The sequence below is a fragment of the Suncus etruscus genome, chromosome 4, assembly GCF_024139225.1.
Source record: "Suncus etruscus isolate mSunEtr1 chromosome 4, mSunEtr1.pri.cur, whole genome shotgun sequence".
In the NCBI taxonomy this organism is placed as follows: Eukaryota; Metazoa; Chordata; class Mammalia; order Eulipotyphla; family Soricidae; genus Suncus; species Suncus etruscus.
In genome coordinates, this window is record NC_064851.1 from 167,211,949 (window position 1) to 167,235,846 (window position 23,898).

A 23,898-nucleotide genomic window follows, 5' to 3' on the forward strand; every position below is an offset into this window, starting at 1 on the left:
AACTGAAGAGAGGACTAGAGTGCTAATACGCAGATAGTGTACTTGCTTTATATGCATTCTGGATCCAAGTCCCAGTATCCCTAGCCTTTCAGGAGTGATTCCTTACCACTGATTCAAGATTAAGCCCTGAATACTATTCAATGTGGTTGAAAATAAAAGTAATAATTGAAGAGGAGTCAAAGAGAAACTTAACTGACTAAATACATTCTTTGCATGCAAGAGGCCTAGATTTGATACCTGACACCACGTGGTCCTCTGAGCACCAATGCTAGTAGTACCCAGCACTACCAGGTATAACAGGAAAGCCAAATAAATAACAATAACAACAAAAAAACTTGGAAAATGCCTAGGAATATGACTCAATGGCAGATTACATGCCTAGCTTGTAAGAGTCCTGAGTTCAGTCTCTTAACATTCTCCTATCTCTCCTCAAAATAAATAATATACAGACTATACTTAAGTCATACCTTAGATTATATAGAGCATTAGTCATTGACTATAGAGTACTCTATTTCAAAATGGGAAAGCCTATGATGGTCCAGGAATATAAAAATGAAAATCACTGTTTAGTTTCTTTTGGGTTGGGGCACATCTAGTGGTACTCAGGGGTTATATCTATCTGTCTCTGCATTCAGAAATCATTCCTGGCAGGATGGAGGGACCATAGGTGATGCCAGAGATCCACCCTGGGTCTGCCATGTGCAAGACCTACCCATCATGTTCTGGCCCCATTCTGTTTTCTAAAGATTATGTTGCAACTATGAGGTACCATCTCATGCCATAGATACTGGCACACATTACAAAGAATAAGAACAATCGCTGCTGGTGGGGATGTGGAGAGAAAGGAATTCTCATTCACTGCTGGTGGGAATAGCTGTCTGGTTCAGCCTATATGGAAAACAATATGGAGAGTCCTCCAAAAACTGAAAATTGAGCTCCCATATGATCCAGCTATACCACTCCTAGGGATATACCATAGAAACACAAAATAATAATTCAAAAATCACTTTCTCATACCTATATTCATTGCAGTGCCATTTAAATAGACTGGGAACAACCAAGATGCCCTTCAACAGATGAATGGCTAAAGAAAGTGGTACATATGCTACATATACACAATGGAATATTATGCAGCCGTCAGGAGAGATGAAGTCATGAAATTTTCTTATATATGGAATATATATACATGGAATCTATTATGCAGAGTGAAATAAGTCAGAGGAAGGGAAAGAGAGAGACTTAGAATAGTCTCACTCATCTATGGATATTTTTTTCTCTTTGGTTTTGGGTCACATCCAGCAGCACTTGGGTTACTCCTGGCTCTACACTCAGAAATCGCTCCTGACAGGCTTCAAGGACCATATGGGATTCCGGGATTCTAGCCACCGTCCTTTTGCATGCAAGGCAAATGCCCTACCTCCATGATATCTTTCTGGCCCCTCATGTGTGGATTTTAAGAAAAATAAAAGACATCATTGTAACAATGCCCAGAGACCATAGAGATGAGGTCTGGAAGGACTGGCTCACAATATGAAGCTCACCACAAAGAGTGGTGAGTGCAGTTAGAGGAAAAACTACACTGACAACTATGGTGACAATGTCAGTGAGTGAGAGAAGTAGAATGCCTGTCTCAAAAAGAGGCGGGGGAGAGGGACATTGGGGACATTGGTCATGGGAATGTTGCACTGGTGAAGGGGGCTGTTCTTTTTATGACTGAAACCCAACTACAATCAAGTTTGTAATCAGGGTGCTTAAATAAAGATAATATTTTAAAAATTAAATAAAACAAAATAAAATAAAGATTGTATTGGCTAAAGTAAGCTGGAAAAGACCACATTATAGAAGGAAAATATTCAGAAGAGCTGAGCAGGTGTATTATCTTACAAATGCTATTTTGCTACAATTTTTTTCTTTTTATTTTTTTATTGAAGCCAATGTGAATTACAATTCTCACAGTTTTTTTCAGGCACATAGTAACAAGAAATTAAGGCCATTCCCACCACTAGTGTTAACCTCCCTCCACATATCTCCCAGCATGCATCCCGTACCTCCACCCTTAGCCCCCTGGACTAGTGTAACAGGTCCATTTTGTGTTTGGCTGGTATAGTTTGGGTCTCTTGATTCTATTGTCGTTGAGTTTGGGTTGGGTATAATTTTTATTTCTACTCAGTGCTCCTGAGACCACTTGGCCACTGGGTACTATCCACTTTTTCTTCACTCAGTTTGTAGGAGGACACAGAATATGAGGTAGAATAATATGATTCATGTTCTATGGTTCTGTAAAAAAAAAAAAAAAAAAAAAAAAGGCAGGTGCCCCTATCTAGAAGCTATAAAAAAAGAAAAAAAATTTTTTTTTGGTTTTTGGGTCATACCCAGCAGCGCCCAGGGGCTACTCCTGGCTCTACGCTCCTGGCAGGCTCAGGGAACCACGTGGGATGCCGGGATTCGAACCACAGACCTTCTGCGTGGAAGGCAAACACCTAACCTCCATGTTGTCTCTCCGGACCTATAAATTAAATTAAAAGAAGAAAAAAAAATAGAAGAAATTGGGGCAGATGTGGCTTTTTTTTTTTTTTTTGCATAGGCACAGTAAACATTGGAGAAATTATAAAGGAAATTCCCTTGGCCTAAGAGATGCAATGTGTCTCTTCCCTTGAAGCTTACTGTTAAAAGACTGACTGTAGTCTCAAACTCGCGCCCACAGGCCGTTTACGCCCTCCATACAACATTTTGTGGCCCTGCCCTAGAGGAATCTTTTTTTGTTTTGCTTTGTTTTAGTTGTTTGGGTCACACACCCCAACTTTCAAGGCTTACTACTGACTTTGCACTCAAGGATCACCCGACTTTGCCTCCTGCGGCCCGCAGGTAAATTGAGTTTGAGACCCCTGGCTCAGTGCATGTTAGTTGTCAAATCCCAAGGTCTTTATGGTCCCAGGAAAAATCTTTCAGTCACGGTTGTTAAAGTTAGTCTTCTGTAATTAGAAATCTAGTTAGGAGGTCAGAGCAGTGGCACAAGCGGTAGGGCATTTGCCCTGCACCTGACTAACCAAGGATTCGATCCCCCAGCATCCCCCAAGCCAGGAGTGATTTCTGAGTGCATAGCCAGGAGTAACCCCTGAGATTCACTGGGTGTGGCCCAAAAAGCAAAAGAGAAAAGAAAGAGAGAGAGAGAGAGAGAGAGAGAGAGAGAGAGAGGAGGGAGGGAGGAAAGGAAGGAAGGAAGGAAGGAAGGAAGGAAGGAAGGAAGGAAGGAAGGAAGGAAGGAAGGAAGGAAGGAAGGAAGGAAGGAAGGAAGGAAGGAAGGAAGGAAGGAAGGAAGGAAGAGAAAGCTTGTTTAGGTAGGTGGTGTAAGGCAACCTGCCCTTAGATCAAGTTGTTGCTGTTTTCTAGTTGTTAAGGGATCATATGAACCTACCCTGGAGCAACTTGGTGCCAGATATTAGGGCAAATAGTTGGCTGATGACCTTCCTATGGAATTATCCTGGCCAACTATCAATGTGTTTTTCCTAATCTCACACCATCTTTGCATAGACAGGGCACTGTGTGGGAGTTGAACCTGGGTCAGCCCTGTGCAATTCAGGCACCCTTCCCACTGTACTATCTCTAGTCTCTGGGATGATATTAAAAAAAAAAAGTAGATGAGGGGTCAGAGAGATAGCACAGTGGTATGGCATTTGCCTTGCACGCGGCCAACCCAGGATGGACAGTGGTTGGATTCTTGGAGAGAGTGGGGGGAGGAGAGGGAGAGAGAGAGAGTAGTAGATAAAGGAGTATTTTTAAAGCCACGGAGAGAAATGTGTAGGAAGTAAGAATTAAAGTTTCTGTGAAGAGGGCCAGAATGTACTACTTACTACAAGTCAGTCTCTTGCCTTCTATGTAACCTACTTTGGCATCCCATAGGGTCCCCCAAGCCCTACCAGGAGTAACCCCTGAGTGCAGAGCCAGAAAAAAGTCCTGAGCACTTCTGAGTGTGACTCCTACCTCCCCCCCCCCAAAATGTTCATGAGAATAAGTGGTCACCTGTATTTTACTGGTAGATCTTAAAAAGAAAATAATGCATCTACCCCATCTGAAAATGGGAAGAATAGATGAACAGAAGCTTCTAGAGAAGAAATACAGATGGCCAAAAGATACGTGGAGAAATGCTCCACACCGTTAATCCTCAGGAGAAGCAAATCAGAACAGCGGTGAAATACCTCAAACGTCAGAGACGGGCACACTTCATATTTGACACCGCACACATTGAACTAGATCCTAGGGAAAAAATAGCATTTTTCTGGAAGCCTTAATGTCTAGTGCTCGCGAATCCAAATCCTCCTCGGGTCCGTGTATAGTGAACGAGAAGGAAACGCTCTTGTCACTTGTACCCGTCAGGTTCCATCATACTTCGTGGCGTTCTCGCTCGAGCGCTCGGCGAGAATGGAAGGAGACACGGTCAGTGGGTACGGTAGGCGTCGGGCAAAGTTTGGCTTTAGGATCCAGACAAAGAGCTGTCGCGTGGGAATGAAGGGTGCCTGCGGCCATCGGGCCAGAGAGCCCGAGAGCCGAAGCCCCGTCGGAGCGCGGGGTGCAGCGTGGGGACTGGGCCGGGGCCTCTCCGCAGCAGCGCGAGGAGATGAGCTGGTGCCCGGGCGCGAGCTGCGCGCTGCGAGGAGGGCAGCGCTGTTCCCGGGCGAAAGCTTCGGGAGCAGACGTCGCGCCGAGCGCAGGGGCGCGGAGGGAGCGGCGGGCGCTGGGCGTGGGCGCGGGCGCGGGCGGGCGTCCGGGCCTCCCCGCGTCCCTCCTCCGGGGCGGGGGCGGCCGGGCGCGCCGGGCGCTTAAAAGGGGCGGCGGCGGCGGCGGCGCGGCGAGGGGACGTCCCGGAGAGCGAGCGCGCGCGTGGCCCGGCCGCCCGCCCGAGGGACTCGCCTGCGCCCGCGGAGCCCGCGCCCGGCGCCGCCCGCCCGAGGGACTCGCCTGCGCCCGCGGAGCCCGCGCCCGGCGCCGCCCGCCCGAGGGACTCGCCTGCGCCCGCGGAGCCCGCGCCCGGCGCCGCCCGCCCGCGAGTGCGAGTGCGAGTGCGAGTGCGAGGGGAGCGTCGCCGGTGGGCCCGCCCGGCTCGCCCGCGCCCGCAGCCCCGCGATGGAGCGCGCCGCGGTGCCCAAGCCCCGGAGCCTGCAGGAGCTGGTGCGCGCCCTGCACGCGCTGTTCGCGGGCGACGCGGTGGACGTGGACGAGGTGCACGCCGTGCTGGAGGCCTACGCCAGCGACCCCGCCGAGTGGGCGCCCTACGCGCAGTTCGACCAGTACCGGTGAGCGACGGACGCGGCCCGGCCTGGGACCCCCCGCGCCGGCCCGGCGGACCTGTCCTAAAGACAAGGGGCCCCGCCGCCCGCGACCCCGCTGGCTCCGCCGCCTCGCCTCCCCGGAGGCACGACAGATGTCACGATCGTGCATGTGCGCTCTCTCTAGGCAACAGCTGCCGCGCGTCGGCAGCTGCGCTTTTGTTCTCTCCGTGTGGCGAACCCGAGCGACTGCTCGGGGTCTGCTCGCGGACACCCACGGTCCGGGCCGCCCCTCAGACCCGCCAGCCCCCGAAGCAGCTCGCTTTCTCCGGCCCTTTGTTCTGGGGTCTCAGAGACCTCCGCTGCTGACAGGCGCGCCCGCTCGGTGTGGCCGCCTTGGGTGCAGCCCTCATCAGGCTGGGAAAGCGAACGAAAAGCATCTCCCTCGGGTCTAGGACAGAAATCGAATCTCATAACTCCACACGATGAGTTTCGTTCCTGACCCACAAAAATAAGGGGGCCGGCGCTGGGACGAGGCGGTAGAACTCTGGTCCTGCCGCTGGGCAGCCCTGAGTCCTATACCTACACCGGGGGAGAAAAAAGCAAGAAAACGAAGGAAAGATTAAGCTTTCCTTGGAACCACTTTCACTGACTTAGTCACCTTACCTCGATACTGTCTGCATTTTATCAGGCTTGATAAACCTTGGGAGCTGAAATTTTAAGGGAAAGCCTCTTTGGAATCTCATCTTCCACTTGCAAATGTCTTGGTGAGATTGGTCCCTATTAATCCCTGGCTAGTTTCTCTGGTGACAACCGTCAACCTAATTGTCAACTGAGGGTTTGTTATGGACCTGGGACTCTTCTGATTCTCCTACACAAGTACTGTATTTACCTCATAACCCTGCTTGAGATATGTATCATTATTCTCCTTATCTTATAAGCAATAAAAGCTTGGGTTACCTCATAGCCTCCATTTAGATCTTCTATCAGGCCTTAGCTCCTGGATTCGAATAAGCCTGATTATTTTGGAGCCCATACTCCAAAACCACTACAAAATTCCCTGCATGTACATCATACCCACGGTTTTCTTCTCCCTGAATAATTAACCAAGGGAAATTATAGTAGGTAGCTTGTAAGGGATCTTAATTTAGAACTGTAATGTTTAGAGCCTGAGAGATAGCATGGAGGTAAGGCGTTTGCTTTTCATGCAGAAGGTCATTGGTTCGAATCCCGGCATCCCATAAGGTCCCACGAGCCTGCCAGAAGCGATTTCTGAGCGTGGAGCCAGGAGTAACCCCAGAGCGCTGCCGGTTGTGACCCAAAAAGCTGTTTAGAAGGTTGGGTGTTTAGAGGGGCGCTGCCAAACTGTTAACCATTTTATTTGTAAACAGTTGGGCCCCTCTGTTGCATAGGATTCAGAATTGCACCCAAGTTACTGTTACCTGCCCCTCGGACTGGACAGTTGGTGTGAGAGAAAGGGAAGGAGAAAGAAAAGCAACAATCAGTATGATCAATGTGCTTTGTGAAGAATAGAATCCTAGCACTATGAAGGATTCTGACCTTTTGGCCTGGAGAAGACCAGTGCCAAAGACCAGAAAGAAGAGTTAAGTTTCAGTGTGAACCAGAGTAAGTTCTCTGGAAGAAACCTGAGAGAAGCATAAGGAGTGGAGGAAGAATTTAGGGATCTGGAACAGGAACTGAATTAACTGTGGAACTGAAAACTGTATGCATAGCCTCTTGAGAGCAGGCACCAACAAAGGATGGAAGATGACATTGAAAAACATCTTCCTACTCCAACTCAGAGATACAGGACAGAATTTGAGAGTAGAGGCCAGAAGTAAGGACCTAGGTTTAATTTCTGAGACACATTGTTTTCATTTTTTAAAATTAAATAGATGACCATTTCATCAGGCATTATTCCCAAAAGGGTCAAGATTCCTAAAATGTCTTTAAAATTTCTTTCTTTTTTTTTGAGGGGGGGAAATTGGGTGGCTGCCCCCAGCTGTGTTCAGGGAGTCTTCCTGGCTCTGCACTCAGGAATCATTCCTAGTGGTGTTTGGGAAACCATATTGGATGCCTCAAATCGAGCCCAGGTCAGTCATGTGCAAGGCAAGTGCCTTACCCCCTGCACTATCTCCCCAGCTCCTAACTGACTTTCTGGTTTTTGTTTTTGTTTTTTTTTTTTGGTTTTTGGGCCACACCCGTTTGACGCTCAGGGGTTACTCCTGGCTATGTGCTCAGAAATCGCCCCTGGCTTGGGGGGACCATATGGGACGCCGGGGGACCATATGGGACGCCGGGGGATCGAACTGTGATCCATCCTACGCTAGCGCTTGCAAGGCAGACACCTTACCTTCCCGGCCCCCCTAACTGACTTTCTTTTTTTTGTTTTTTGTTTTTGTTTGTTTTTGTTTTTTTGTTTTTTGGGCCACACCCGGCAATGTTCAGGGGTTTCTCCTGGCTGTCTGCTCAGAAATAGCTCCTGGCAGGCACGGGGGACCATATGGGACACTGGGATTCGAACCAACCACCTTTGGTCCTGGATTGGCTGCTTGCAAGGCAAACACCGCTGTGCTATCTCTCCGGGCCCCCTAACTGACTTTCTAAATGAAAGTTTATTATCGGGGCCAGAGAGATAGCATGGAGGTAAGGTGTTTAACTTGCATGCAAGAAGGATGGTGCTTCGAAGCCCAGCATCCCATATGGTCCCCTGAGCCTGCCAGGGGTGATTTCTGAGCGTAGAGCCAGGAGTAACCCCTGAGCGCCACCGGGTGTCACCCAAAACCCAAACCCCCCCCAAAAAAAGTTCATTATCAAAATGGTATTGATTACAGTGGTGTCAATATTCCTGCTTGGAATAATATAAACTTTAAAGTGGATTCCCCCACCCAATGGTGTGCTTATAGTTGGGTTTTTATGAATTACCACTTTTTCCTCACCATTAAAGGCTTAAGTGTTATGTGACTTTTCATGATGTCTCGTTTGAATTTAGTTTGTGCCTGGACCTTACTAAATTTTTCTAAGAAATACTCCGGAAGTTATTTAATGAAACCTTGTTGCTCACAGTTATGATTTAGCTACTTGAAAGAAGGGAAAAAAAGTGCTTGTAGAGAATAACACACTTCGCAAGTAACTTCTTACCAGTTTAAGGCAGTCATGTGAATTTGTGAGTTTTTTATTTTCTCTTACTGTCATTAATTAAAACAGAGCATTTCTTGTCTTTTTTTTTTTTTTGGTGGAGGAATGTAAGTTGCCATAGATCTAATCTAAAGCCTCCTGTCTGCACAGCATGCACTCTGCCACTGAACAATAGCCTTGCACAGAAATAGAGCAGCTTTAAATGTGGTGATTTAACATATAAAAATGTCCAAGCTAAACTGTGAAAAGAAGTATTGATATATATTTGTGCCAGATTCTAGTTTTGATTAGAACCATGTGCATCTTTACTTAGAAGTAGAAAAAAAATGTGAATGAAGGAAACTTAGCGACACTTGTTTTTTACAGTTTTGGTTTTATGACCCAACTTTTAAACTTACTTCTGAATATTTTTTTAGATACACCAGAAACCTTGTGGATCAAGGAAATGGAAAATTTAACCTTATGATTCTGTGTTGGGGTGAAGGACATGGCAGGTAATCGACTTATTCATTGTGGTTTGTTTGTTTTTTTTCAGAATATTTACTCCAGCTTATAAAATATACAGTGTCATACGGTCTATAGATTAGGAACCTTAATAAAATTATTTAGCATACCCCTTTAAGTTTCAAAAGCAGTCCCCCAGATGAATAGTAAATTCATGTAGACTTAATCACTCTTTGTTTTCTCTAAGGTTAAACTTTATATAGATTTGTACTAACCCTCGACCTTTGTGGTATTTGAATTGTGTAAATAGCTTGGAGACCAAAGACCAAGGCCTCCAGATTTGGAGTCAGAATAGCTATTGATACATTTCAATTTTTATTTTTCCTTCTAATTGTTTTCTTTATATTACAGATATAAACTCAGAGATTCTTTGAATTATGATTCTCTAATTTTTCTTTACTTGATAGGTTAGCAATTCTTTTTACCAATTGAATATTGTTATCTTTTTGAGCCACTCATCAGAATTCTGAACATGTCAAAAATAATAATCCAGACCCATTTCTGATGGGAGAAAGGAATCATGAATGTATGCATTAGTAAAGTTATGTGTAGAACACATTGTTTTTATTCATTCACTTAAAAAATGGGATAGTGGCCTCCACAGTGCTACTTGGTAAAGGAGAATAAACCTAGGGCCTTATGCATGCGAGGCTCATGCTCCTTCCCTTTGAGTTGTCTCCTCTACCCTTCCCTGAATCTTTTCAAACCATATATATGGCAGGAGAAGAGTAGGACTCTGAATTTTAGAAAGTTCATCTAATGATGTATATGATCTATAGAACTTAGCATACAAAATAGATGCCATTAGCTTATAGAGCTGCATCTTTTTTTTTTATCAATTATACAGTACTACTAGTCACTGAATTTAAATAGTACTTACATTATAATTACATGCATTTAAAGCATTTCCCCAAATCTGGTGTACTTTCTCCCACTACATTGGAAGATAATCACAGATGGAGTATTCAAGATTTATAAAATATTGAACTTATTTATACTTTACAGTATAATATTTGACTAAAAACACATCACATGCATTTCTTTTTCCAAAGGAAGGGGAGAATTGGTAAAAAAAAAAAAAAATAAAACTCTAAATATAGAGCACAGTCAATGGGCTGCAAATTATAGTAGTTATTTTATCCTTTCTAATATTTTTCTATTTTGCTTTACAATCAAGTTCTAACTTGATTATAGTTTAATTGAGTTTATTAAAATGTGTATCTTAGAGCCAGAGAAATAGTACAGTGAGTAAAACACTTGTTTTACATATAGCTTATCCTGGTCCAATCCCCAGTATCACATATGGTACCCTGAGCACCTTGAGGAGTAGCCCCTGTGCACTTCTACTGCTTGGTGTGGCCCCAAAACCAAATGAACAAAAGCTGTATCTTGGAGAAGAAAAAAGTTTCTGCTGTGTTTATGTTATCAAAGGAGTATCAAACAAATTTAAGAAAAATTAACTTTTCTAATAGGCCTCTTAAAATGCAACTGTCATATTCAACTCTCATATATATTGATATGGAGGACACTTCATACTTTTCTCTAAGTAATGTTGAATTCTATGTGAATTAGTTTTAAAATTCATCTGAAATGAATCCTGGATGGGCAGCTGTCCTGTTGACAGTCTACAGCTAAGCTTTGGACTCACCATTCCTGTCTCTTCCGGTATTGGCCTCCACTGAGCTCCATTTGTCTCTTTATGTATCTGTAGCAGTATCCATGATCACACCGACTCCCACTGCTTTCTGAAGATGCTGCAGGGAAATCTAAAGGAGACATTGTTTGCCTGGCCTGATAAAAAATCCAATGAGATGACCAAGAAGTCTGAACGAATCTTGAAGGAAAATCAGTGTGCCTACATCAACGGTAACAATGATACCTTTCTCCAGGGGCAATTGGTGGTGCAAGGTTTTTCTCACCCGGAATATTGGTTGCTTACTTATATGCAGTGATATTATGATAATGCACTTGACATTTCAAATACTTGAGCAAAGACTCGGGAGGTGTGTGTGTGTGTGTGTGTGTGTGTGTGTGTGTGTGTGTGTGTGTGTGTGTGTGTGATTGACTCAGGGGGCTGTGTGTGTGTGATTTTTAAGCCTTTATACCTGTGTGTGTGTGTGTATGTGATTTTTAAGCCTTTACATCTGGATTGGAATTATTTCCTAAAAACATATGCTTGCAGTGAGAAAGTTATCTGCCAAGTCTTAGTACATTAGAATCAAGTATGAATTTCCATAAGTAAAAATTTTAAATAAAAAGAATGAGGTCAACTTGGAAATATTAGGTTTTGCTGTATAAAATAGAAATAAATATTATGTAAATTTATTATATTATTAATGTTAGCATTATTATCGATAATTATACGTAATATTATAATATTAATATTCTGAAATTAAGAATGCTTGCTAGTCACTGTTTTTCTAAAATGCATGTATCATGGAAGAGTGTCCTCATAGTAAACTTTATAAAGTACATTAATTAGCAGTGATATATAGATATGTTTATTTTCTTTTCTTTTTTTTGTTTTTTGGGCCACACCAGATGATGCTCAGGGGTTACTCATGGCTATGCTCTCAAATCGATCCTGGTTTGAGGGACCATATGGGACACCGGGGGATCGAACCACGGTCCGTGCTAGGTTAGCTCGAGTAAGGCAAGCACCCTACCGCTTGAGCCACCACTCTGACCCCACATATGTTTCTTTTTATCTTTTTTTTTCTCTTTTTTTTTTTTTTTTTTTTTTTTGGTTTTTGGGCCACACCCTGTGACGCTCAGGGGTTACTCCTGGCTATGCGCTCAGAAGTTGCTCCTGGCTTCTTGGGGGACCATATGGGACGCCGGGGGAATCGAACCGCGGTCCGTCCTAGGCTAGCGCAGGCAAGGCAGGCACCTTACCTCCAGCGCCACCGCCCGGCCCCTTTTTTCTCTTTCATTATTGATGATTGCAGGGCCTCTTCCGGTGATGCTTGTGGATACCATGTGTTGCTTTGGATCCAGTCAAGGGCCTCACACATGAAAGACATGTATCCGATTTCTTGATGCACATCTGACATCTAGATACCATATAAGAATTTATTTTTTTGTTATAAATGTATATGGAAGAAAAAATTCTTTTCAGGAGAGGTATAATTAGCATTTACATTTTATTTTTGTTTATTTTGTTTTGTTTGGAGGCCACAGCAGTGGTGCTCAGGGGTTATTTCTGGCTCTGTGCTCAGAAATCCCTCCTGATAGACTTGGGACCATATGGGATGCCTGGAATTGAACCTAGGTCAGCTGCATGCAAGGCAAATGTCCTACCCAATGTGCTATTGTTCCAGCTCCTAACATTTACATGTCTTTTTGTTCTGTTTTGTTTTGTTTTGGGGCCACATCCGGCGGTGCTTAGCGGTTACTCCTGGCTCTGCGCTCAGAAATCACTCCTGTCAGGCTCGGGGAACCATATGGGATAATGGGAATCAAACCCAGGTCTGTCCTGTGTCTGTCACACGCAAGGCAAATGCCCTACCACTGTGCTATCTCTCCGTCCCTAATATTTATATTTCTAACAGGGATAATACTTTTTCAAAGGGTCATCAAAGGTTATATGGAATCATTTAAAATTCCCATTTACAGGTAAGATTGCCAAAACATAAGGAGATTAAATAGCTTACCCAAGACCTTTTAGTATTTAAGTGGCAGCCTGGATTTGAGCCAAGCAATTTGATTCCAAAGGCTAGACTTTTCATCAGGATGCTACTATTCCAGTTATATAAAGTAAAACTTCAGAAATTTTCTGACAAAGCTAATCTTATTACATATTTTTAAGTCCAGTATTTTTTATGACAATCATATCTTTATTTAAGCACCTTGATTACATCCATGTTTGTAGTTGGGTTTCAGTCATTAAAAAGAACACTCCTCTTCACCAGTGCAACATTCCTACCACCAATGCCCCATCCCCCATTTCCAACACCCCCACCTGTATTCGAGAAAAACATTCAATTTCTCTCACTCACTACCACTGTCATGATAGTTGTTAATGTAGTTATTTCTCTAACTGAACTCACCACTCTTTGGTAAGTTTTATATCATGGGCCAGTCCTTCCAGCCCTCATCTCTATTGTCTCTGGGTGTTATTACAATACTGTCCTTTATTTTTCTTAAATCCTACAAATGAGTGAAACTATTCTGTTTATCTCTCTCCCTCTGAATCATTTCACTCAGCTTAATAGTTTCCAGATCCATCCATGTATACAAAAATTTTATGACTTCATTTATCCTGATGGCTTCATAGTATTTATTCTATTGTGTATATGTATCACAGTTTCTTTAGCTACTCATTTGTGTTTTTTTTTTTAACTTTATTCATTTATTGATTGATTCATTGGTTGATTGGTTTCTGGGCCACACCTAGCAGAGCTCAGGGGTCACTCCTGGTCCTGCACTCGGAAATAGCCCCTGGCAGATTGGAGGAGCATATGGGATGCCAGAATTGAACTGGATTCCTCCCGGGTCAGCCGCATGTGAAACAAACACCCTACCGCTGTCTATCTCTCTGGCCCAGCTACACATCTGTTGTTGAGCATCTGGGTTGTTTCCAGATTCTGACTATTGTAAATAATGCTGCTATGAATATATAGGCATGCAGAAGGTACTTATGTATTGTGTTTTTGTTGTTCCTAGGTTATATGCCCAGGAGTGGTATAGCTGGATCATATGGAAGATTAATTTCCAATTTGGGGGGGAATCTCTATATTGTTTTCATAAAATCTGGACTAGATGGCATTCCCACCAGCAGTGAATGAGAGTTCTTCAGTCCAGTATTGACATTGATACTTAACCAAAAAATGGATTTGGTGATTAGATTGCTGGTCTGAATACTACTATGCTCCAGCACTGCATTTCTCTCCTAACCCCATCTTCACTTCCAGATAACTTAGGAGAGACCCCACTGATCTGGAAGTAGCTCCAGCATGATTTGACCCAAAAACCCTAATGAAAACAAATATGTACATAAAACATATCAGACTTCCGTGAAGTGTGTGGCCTTTTCTAATTCACAGTTAAGCCAATCACAGTTAACTCACAGTGATCAATTACTTCCACTAGAGTCATAGATGACATCTTGAAGGCTAAGTTAGCTAATCTTGGTCTCTGTGCAGAACAACAGGTAGGATAAGTGAGTGACAAGGCCACACCCACTCTAAGGAGGTGGTGGTTCTCTCCTGTAAGATTTCCCTGATTTTTTTTTCCCCCCCTGTGGAAGCTGAGAATTCTGATTTTGGTGGAAAATGTTGCCCACCAGTAAAAGATGGTGTGGGATAAGCCAAATATTTACATGGACAAAAGACAAAGGTAACTCAGAATCTACAGATTGTCGACCTTTAATTTTTACAGATGAAGGAGGAGGAAGATGTAGGAAATGGATAGTCAGCAGGGGAAGAAAGGCTTCAATTCTGGGGAAGAGCATTTGTGAAGGCAGTCATTGCAAATAATGAAGGCAATTCAGGAATGATCTAGCTAGCTAGGAGGGAAGAAGAATGGCAGAACCATGCAGGAGTCTCATGGGAAGAAAGTCAAGTGGGATCAGAATCTGTAAGGACTGCTTCAGCTTTCTTTGGACAATAGAATTTTAGATGGGAATAGAACAATAGAACAGGAAGAACAAATGGGAGCAGAAAGGTCAAATTACTCATGTTTAGGATATATTTTAAGTTTTTTCTTTGGGTATTTTGTTACTGGTCTGATTATGGAAACCTTCCCTTATTGCTCGGATATTAGACTCTGATATTTCTTCAAATCTTTTCTATTTTCTGTCTGTTTTTCTTTTGACTTTTTTATTTTTCTTTGGAGGCTATCCCCGCCTCTGTGCTGGGTGTACAGGGAATGGCCAACGGTGACAAGAATCAAGCCCAGATCCCCCAATGCAGAGTTCATGCACTAGCTCATCTTTCTTACCCTCTTTGTCTTTAAGTCTCCCTCTGCTGCCTCATCCTTCTCTTTAGTTTTTTCTTTCTGCTCTCTCATTTCGATTCCAAATGATTTCTTGATTCTTTGGTTCTTCTAATTATCTTCTCTTGCCTATCTGAAACATACTAATGATTTTTTTGTTTTGTTTTAAAAAAGTCTTGAGTTAGTGTCAGTTGTGACAATTTTTTTTTGGGGGGGGAACCACACCTGTTTGATGCTCAGGGTTACTCCTGGCTAAGCGCTCAGAAATTGCCCCTGGCTTGGGCGGACCATATGGGATGCCGGGGATCAGAACCGCGGTCCTTCCTTGGCTAGCGCTTGCAAGGCAGATACCTTACCTCTAGCGCCACCTCGCCGGCCCCAGTTGTGACATTTTGATTTTATTTACAGTCTGGCCTCTCTGTCTTCCATATTAGAGACTTGGCTAACATGTCTGGTGACTTTGGCTGTTTTTAATTATTTAAATAAAATAAAAGTGCATTGGTAGCTCTCAAATATGGATGGTGTTTGTCTGAGAGACTTCATTCCATGATAATTTAGTAGAGTTTTCTCTTTGAGCAAAGAAACAATGACTGTATCTCCTGAGCTTTCTCTTTAAGCTGCTCAGATTGCAAGAGAATTTGCCTCCTGTCTCCTGCAAGAGACTAATTCCTATATATCAGAGTTCTGGCACGAAGGTGGTAAAGAGAGAAGAGAGCTAATTATTCCCGGTGTAAATGTCCATTGTTTTTCTTCTGGAACTCACCAGAATTCTCCTTTGTATATGTTATTAGAGCATAGGTCTTGGACTTTGAAGGAAAAGTGAAAAGGATTTAAGATTCTTTTTCAAAAATTCTTCAACCCTTTCTGCTGTTTTTAGTCTTACCGTAACTTTTCTTTTCAGAAATACCTATAAGCTGCCAAATTCTGAGATATAAAATCTCACGTTATTCCTTTTTTTTTGGGGGGGGGGGTCACACCCTGCAGCGCTAAGGGGTTACCCCTGGCTTTACACTCAGAAATCGTTCCTGGCAGGCTCGGGGGACCATATGGGATGCTTGGATTTGAACCACCAACCTTCTGCACGCAAGGCAAATGCCTTACCTTCATGCTATCTCTCCACCCGCTCATGTTATTTCTTGACTGTTCCCTTAGGTGGTTTCACATTTAGCTTTCTCTCCACTTCAAAGCCTTTCTTCTACTTTCAGGCTTTTAAACGTTAATGCATGTTTTTCCTTTTTCCCATTTTGGTTTGTGTTTGTATACACAAAATGCCTTTTTTTTGTGTCCTCTTCCGCAATTGTAGAGGTTTTAAGAAAGAGGAACCTGCAAACCAGTTACAGATTTTAACTGGAGACTGAATTATAACTCTTAGTCTCAGAACAATAGTACAAAGGGGCCCCTACCATGCAGCCAACCTGGGTTCTATCCCTGACATCCATATTGTCCCCAACACCACCAGGAGTACTCCTGAGTGAACCGGGGGTTGCCCCTAAGTACTACCCAGTGTGGCCAAAAAACAAAACAAAACATTTTTTTAAAATTCTGACTATTAATTCACCATATATACAAATTGAGTTACCTTCTTAGATGAATAATTTGGTTTTTACTTACATCTATCAACTAAGCTTCATGTGTTCTTTCTTCCACCCTGGATTTTAGATTCTATCGGCTTACACCGGGTAGAGAATATCAGCCATACAGAACCTGCCGTGAGCCTTCACTTGTACAGCCCACCGTTTGATACATGCCATGCCTTTGATCAAAGAACAGGACATAAAAATAAAGTCACCATGACTTTCCACAGCAAATTTGGCATGAGGACTCCATTTGTAAGTATAATTGTTCTCTCCTGGTTGTTTTTTTTTTTTGTTTTGTTTTGTTTTTGTTTTTAATTTATTTCACACCCAGCAGCGCTCAGGGGTTCCTCCTGGCTCTATCTCAGAAATTGCTCCAGGCAGGCTCGGGGGACCATATGGGGTGCCGGGATTCGAACCAGCATCCTTCCACATGCAAGGCAAATGCCTTACCTCCGTGCGATCTCTCCGGCCCATCTCTCCTGGTTTTAAATGCTTTTTTCCATCATCACATTACCTTGTATTTCTTTTTCATTTTTTGAATATACTGTTTTACATGTTCTTTTTTTTTTATTATTACATGTTATTGAATTGAGCAAGAGAAAACTTTTCTCAAGGAAAGCCTCATTGTATCCTCAATCTTTGACTTTGGAGACTGTTTTTAATTTCCTTCAAAAACACAACTTATATAAAACTTGAGAATATGAAAGCTAAATATCTGATATAGCTGCTAGTGTAATGATTTAATGTTCAAAAATATCATTTGCGGGGCCGGGAAGGTGGCGCTAGAGATAAGGTGTCTGCCTTGTAAGCGAACGGACCTCGGTTCGATCCCCCGGCGTCCCATATGGTCCCCCCAAGCCAGGGGCAATTTCTGAGCGCTTAGCCAGGAGTAACCCCTGAGCATCAAACGGGTGTGGCCCAAAAACCAAAAAAAAAAAAAATATCATTTGCAATACAGGTAACTTCCATATTTAATATCTGCTAAGCTGAGACTTTATTCTGGTTGTATAAAGCAGCGTACATGCTTTGACACCTAGTTGCCTTTCCTTTGACTAGTAATACCATAAATAAATCAGTAGACCATAAATAAAAGAGAATAGATTGTACCTTTAAGGGACAAGTGTTTACTTAAAATTAACTTAAAAAAAAATAGAATTTTAGGTTCGGAAGTCTTCTACCTCTGGTGAACTAAATTGGCCACGTAGGCAAATGAATGGTCCTTAGTTATTCCAGGGCCCAGAAATGGACAGTGAAGGACAGAAGAGACTCGAATATTCCTCTGAAAGCCTCTGATACAGGTACAGCTTTGGAGAGATAAAGTAGGCCAGGATTTTCTTAAATTATTGCCCTGCTTAGTTATCTGCATTCTGGTCCCCAAATGCAGACTACAGGAACAAGGAAACAGTTCCACTGACATCGCATAGTTTCCCTGCCCTGTTCGAAAAGGACCTCTGAGAGCAAGCTGAAATGTCCTCGCTGATGTTCTTACGCAGCTTTCTTTCTGCTTTCTTCCAGACAACTTCAGGATCACTAGAGAACAACTAACTGAAGATGCCTGAGACCCTCTGAGGTTTAACTGTATGTTTTGCTGTGGTTGAGAAGGCCTGTCTCCATTTGCTCTCTACTAATATGCCACTACTTAGGAATGCTATACGGCAGAGACTAATTCTAAGGCACTAAATAAGCAGATCGTGCTATTATATTATAGCAGAAAATTTTCATTCAAGATACAAAGGGGGGTGGACTTGTGATTTTTAAAGGCCAAATCAAGTGTCCTTCTAGTTTCATCTTCAGATTAGAACCATACTGAGAATACCAATGAAAAGAGTTTTTTTGGTGTTGTTTTTTTTTCTTTAATGTTTTCTTTTCGGGTGTTTTTAATACATAGTCTTAAAAAAATGCTTTGACCTCTGACTCATGATTAGCTACAAATAAAACCGAGAAACCACACACATCAAAGCCTGCCTATTATTTAGAGAACTAAATATAAATAGATGTCTTTAATACTCTTTCTATCTTATTAATATTTGAAGATAATTTTTTCAATATGTGGATTTTATTTTCCTTGTCTTATTTTATAAATTTCTGTGCTATAAATAATAGGTTATCATGGATCAACTTAAGGCATTTTGCCATTCATAATGAAATCAAGGGCAGAGAATTTAGGAAATGCAGGTATCCAAATCCACAGCAAAATGAAAATAGAAACTCATATCAGAGTTGTCCAGTGGTCTTTGTCAAAGACTTTGTACTGCTACCAAAAATTATGGACTAATTTTAATAAAGTTGGATTTGAATATAATTTGTTGTCTTTCTGTCGAATATCAAAATTTTATATAATATTTTTTATTAAAATATTCGGAAGCTTTAGACACTTCTGCATGCCACCAACTGAGTTGTACTCTGTTGTTTTTACTTTTTGTTTTCTTTTTTTTGTTTGTTTTGTTTTGTGGTTTTTGGGTCACACCGGCAGTGCTCAGGGGAAACTCCTGGCTAAATGCTCAGAAATTGCTGCTGGCAGGCACAGGGGACCATATGGGACGCCAGATTCGAACTGATGACCTTCTGCATGAAAGGCAAACGCCTTACTCCATGCTGTCTCTCCGGCCCCTGTTTTTACTTTTTAATTGTGTCCACTGATAGCAGTGCTTGGGGCCAGTCTAGTTTGGTGGTTAGGGAATCCTGCAGTGTTGAGGAACAAACCTTGCATATGACTTTTATGTGCTCTACTGTAAGTATGGAAGTTCTCAGTTGTGCATGTATTTGGGGCTACACCCAGTAGTATGCAGGTTTTAAGGATCACTTTTTTTTTTTGGAATTTTTTTTTATTCTTTTGCAGTTTGAGGAATCAAACTCAGAGACTTGCACATGTAGAGCATGTGTTCTGCTACTGACCACATCTTTGGTCTAGGTCACATTTTAAACTGTAGTCATAGGCTTGGTAGAGGCTTAACTATTGGTGTGGGTTCATTAACCAACCAAGAACTTAGTTGAATGAACGACTTTCAATATGCTTCATGGGTGGGGATAGAATTATTTGTTCCATTTAGCAATGTTCACACTGGTTTTTAGTTTTGTTTTGTTTTCAGCTCATGGTCTGCTTTCAAAATCTTAGTAATTTGCTTCTTTCCAGAAAGGCTACCATGTAACAAATGTATACAGTTTAGAAAAGATTTCCTGAAATTTCTAGAGACTTGCTGTATGTGAGCTAAAATATGTGGGAAAGGATGACTCTTACCCTCCTATTCCTATTTGTGGAAGAGGAGAACATTGACCAACTGGACTACTAGGTTACCTTTTAAGAGTTACAGCAGAATTTCTAGGAAAACCCAAATGAGGCACTATCTTGTACAAGGCACATCCACACATTTCACAAGATCTGTTGTCTACTTTGGAAAGGTATTTAAGACTTTCACAATTTGGTTGTTACAATGGGCAGAGGATTTCTTTAAAAACTGTACGTGGAGTAGGGCTATAGCCAGACACAGGATACATTCCACTTCTACCCCTACAGGATGCCAAATCATAGGCACTGAAAGTTGACTAGAGGAACCCAGGTTCAGTAGAGAGGGCGGTAGAAACTTTTGTTGTTCAATGGGTGCAGAGTTTTGACTGTGGACCATTAAAGTAAAAAATAATTGAGGTGTAGCAGTCATGAAGGATATGCAGCATTGTAACTGGATTTGGCATCACAGAATTGCACGTATATGTATAAGTTCAATGAATAAAATTTCATTGTGCATATTATCTATCTTAGTCATCTATCCACTGAGATTTTGAGATGGTACACAAAGAAGTTAACAGTTTGTGTGCTGTTTGGAAACATGGGATACTCAATGAGAGATTCACAAAGAAACCAAAATCTGTGAGAGAATGATATTTACTCTGATTATGAGCACTAATTTTAGCTTCCATCAGTAGCCTGTGTCACTCAAGAGGAGGTGGTGGTCTTTGAATGTATCTATGTAGTCATATGCTACGATTCACACCGTGAATCAATCCTTGCATGTGAGAGGTAAAATTATAGAACTAGAAAGTAAACTAATGCAATTGAAAGTCAACCTTCAGTGCTAAGAGACTTCTGTAATGTCACAGCACAAAGAAAAGGTATCCTTCCACCAGCAGATCACTGCTAGAGCACTGCTGTGCATGTTACAGGAAAGCTATGTTGTTACCATTACTTTATGCAGGACTCATCTCATTGTCAAATATAAAATAGTGATTATTATGAAATCTCAAAAGTGACATACTTGAGTAAACACTGAGTTAAACCTTGATAAAAGAAGAGAGATGGAAGATAGTGAGGTTCAACTCGATCCCCACAACTCCATACCTCCCAATGTGCTGATTCATACAGCCCCAAGGAAGCTGATAAACAGCAATCTGCAAACTGGTTGGTGACCTAAATTGACCATAGTTAATTGTGGAGATCTCTCAATGCCATAAATCAGGGTAGATCTTCTCCCAGAGAGCCTGAGATTAAATATTGATCTAAAGACCACCATCCTTTGAATTGTATTGAACATCTAATATTTGAATCACTTTTGCATGCATAGGTATATGATATTGTTGCCTTGGAGAAATGGGAACGGGGTCTCTCAAGTGCTGCTTAGGAGACCAGGGCTAAGGGGATGGGGGAATGCCTTCCACAGATTTTTGTCCAACTATACCAGAAATTCACAGCAAAAGCTTTTCAGGCCCTGAGGTCCTTTTGGGGGGTGGGGTAGTGAGAAAGGATCATATATGGTGCTAGGAAATGGTTGTTTGAAGGCAGTGCCTTAACTATTTATCCAGCCCCAAGAAAAAGTTTTATTTTTTTATTTGGGTCACACCTAGTGATGATTCTGTACTTTGGGCTCTGCACTCAGGGCTCAGGGACTAGATGTGATACTGGGGATAAAAACAGAGTCAGCCAACACAAGGCAAGAATCTTAACCCTATACTAGTATCTTCCACACCTGAAAAATCTTTTCAGAAAAAATAGTAATATATCTTCTCTTCCTATCTCAGAAACAAGAACATTTAGGGATCTGTAAGTGGAATATTTTATCCAATGACACACAGCTAGTTAATGTACACCTTGGACTTTTAGCAAAAGAGAAACATGATTGGCTTTTTTTTTTTTTTTTTTTTTTTTGGTTTTGGGGTCACATTTGGTAGTGCTCAGGTGTTACTCCTGGCTCCACACTCAGGAACCATATGGGATGCCAGGGATCGAACCCACAATGGCCACATGCAAGGCAAATGCCCTACCACTGTGCTATTTCTCTGGTTCCCAAGAAAGAAAAATTATTATGCAGGAAAGAAGTCAATGCTGTGGCCAACAAAATAGGGACTCTTGTGAATTTTCTGCTTAGAACCTCTCAGCAGGGCCCTAACTTCCTGGTATAAATACAGCTCTGATGAACTCTGGCTGAGAGAGACAGGAAAGTGCATTCACATTCCTAAGAGAATTGATGAAGTAAGTGTTGAGCAATAGTAAAGGACTCCTACTTTTTGGAGCATCAAGTAGAACAGTGCTCCTACTTATTTGACAAAACATAAGTTATAAACTTGCGGGTTAGCTCATGGTTATCCCCAGGGCACCAGACCAGTATTCCAGGCTGTTTTAATTAGTACTCTATTGCCAAGTGACAAGCTGTTACCCAAAATGACCAGGACAAAACAAACACCTATCATGATCATGATCGGAATGTCCAGGGGGTGTTCTGCAAGGGACACCAGATGGAAAAGTTGAAATGGCTGCCCTGAAGCCTTTTTTCCTTCAGAATGATGGCCGCTTAATTTAACTCTGGAACTATATCCTTGACCATCATTCTTTATACATATGCATTTTAAAATTGCCTGAACATTGGTTTACAAGTATGTAAATGTTTGAATGCATTAGAGATTTACTTACCTTCACCTTCACCACCAAAGTGCCAATATTCTCCCCCCCCACTCCCCCCCCCTTTCTCTGGACTTAGCCCATATCTCACCGGCCCACCCCCAGCCCTCACCTCCCATAACCTCAGTTCTGTGGTCAGAGTCTAAGGGTTTGTTTTCATTAAACATTGTTTCCTTGACTGTTTTTTAATAGAACACATGCAAATGACACCATCCCATATTTGTCTTCTTTCACTTAACGTGACCCCTTCCAATTTCATTCCATACAAAAAGGCAAGACTTCACCTTTTCTTATAACTGAGTATATACCATTATGTGTTTGTGGTATATATACCACACCTTGTTTACACATGGGTAAATTTGTTGTCACAGGGAAATTGAATTGTTTCCAGATCTTGGCTATTTTAAATAACATTGACAATTAATATGGGCTGCCTATATTGAAAATTTTAAGTTTGAATATTTGAATATCTCAAACCAAAATTGTACCTAGATTTTCCATTTCTGAAAGTTACACTATGTAAAAAAACAAAGTTCATTGTGACAATCTGCATACATCTATATGCACTGCATGACTGATACCATGACCTGTTGTCAAAAGGAATGGGGGAAAAAAGCAGTTAGTTGTGGGAGTCTTTGGTATTATAAATATCAATGATCACAGAGACTACTAGTTTTTTCCTTATAGATTTACATGGAGCTATGTTATTGCCTTGACAACAGGAGCTTGGACAGGGAGTATTCTCACACAATTATCTTGGATTTGAAATTTCTTTGCCTTCATTTTGTTTAGTTTGATTTGGTTTTAGGATCACACCTTACAGTGCTCAGGGCTTACTTGTGGCTTTGTGCTCGGGTTCACTCTTGGTGGGCTACTGGAGCCTTATGGGATGCTGGGAATTTAACGTGCATTAGATTTATGCTAGGTATCTCTGGATATCAGAGATAGAAAACCATAACAATGCACATACTCTGGACAAGTAAGTCAGTGTTAGTGAATTCTTCATATCTTAGGAAGTAAAAGTTCTTACTATTGATCACAGAAATTTCAAATCCAGGGGGTAGGTTGTTGACTTAGCAGAGGTATGGGAGCAATAGCACAGCAATTAGACCATCATCATCTTTTTATCCCTGATAAAACCAACTTAAACAATTATCTAATTGGTTTTATTTTCTTTCTCTTCTTTCTTGAGTAAAACTTGCAGAAGCATCCCCATCATTTCATAGAGAATTTACAGGTAGCTTCAGTGGTGTTTATGAGATCTAAACTTCTCCATTAATACCAACCCATTTCAAAATTATTCCACCTGGATGACAGCTCTGGGTGATAGGAAGTGAAAAAACTTTCCCATTATTCCAGGATCTAGCTCAATCCTAAAGCTGAAACTTTGAAGTGTCAAATACATTCATAGTATACAAATTACAGATACATCAATGAAAATTAAAGTTATTCCCTTAAAGATAATTAGGACTTAGCAGGTCCTGTTCTGATTACAGTGGCCCTCCTTCCCTTCTACGAAAGAGAGGAGTCAGACTTTATAAGCCACTGTGTCCTTCAAATTTCTCTGGAAAAGGCCATTTCAAATTTGAAGCCA

General features: G+C 41.9%; 1 protein-coding gene across 1 annotated transcript; it reads left to right on the plus strand.

The window, feature by feature from the left end:
* Positions 1-5,084: 5,084 nt before the first annotated feature.
* Positions 5,085-18,369, plus strand: CDO1 (cysteine dioxygenase type 1). The gene is made up of 5 exons (XM_049771459.1): positions 5,085-5,291; positions 8,819-8,896; positions 10,618-10,772; positions 16,500-16,669; positions 17,933-18,369. The coding sequence occupies exons 1-5, from the start codon at positions 5,122-5,124 to the stop codon at positions 17,960-17,962; spliced, it is 603 nt and encodes a 200-aa protein (XP_049627416.1). The 5' UTR covers positions 5,085-5,121; the 3' UTR covers positions 17,963-18,369.
* The last annotated feature ends 5,529 nt before the right edge of the window (positions 18,370-23,898 follow it).

Excerpts from the sequence above, each read along its gene's own strand:
- CDO1 (XM_049771459.1), top strand. The coding sequence starts at position 5,122 with ATGGAGCGCGCCGCGGTGCCCAAGCCCCGGAGCCTGCAGGAGCTGGTG. Across the intron at positions 10,773-16,499 it reads TCAGTGTGCCTACATCAACG|ATTCTATCGGCTTACACCGG; the intron begins GTAACAATGATA and ends CCTGGATTTTAG. Across the intron at positions 16,670-17,932 it reads TTGGCATGAGGACTCCATTT|ACAACTTCAGGATCACTAGA; the intron begins GTAAGTATAATT and ends GCTTTCTTCCAG.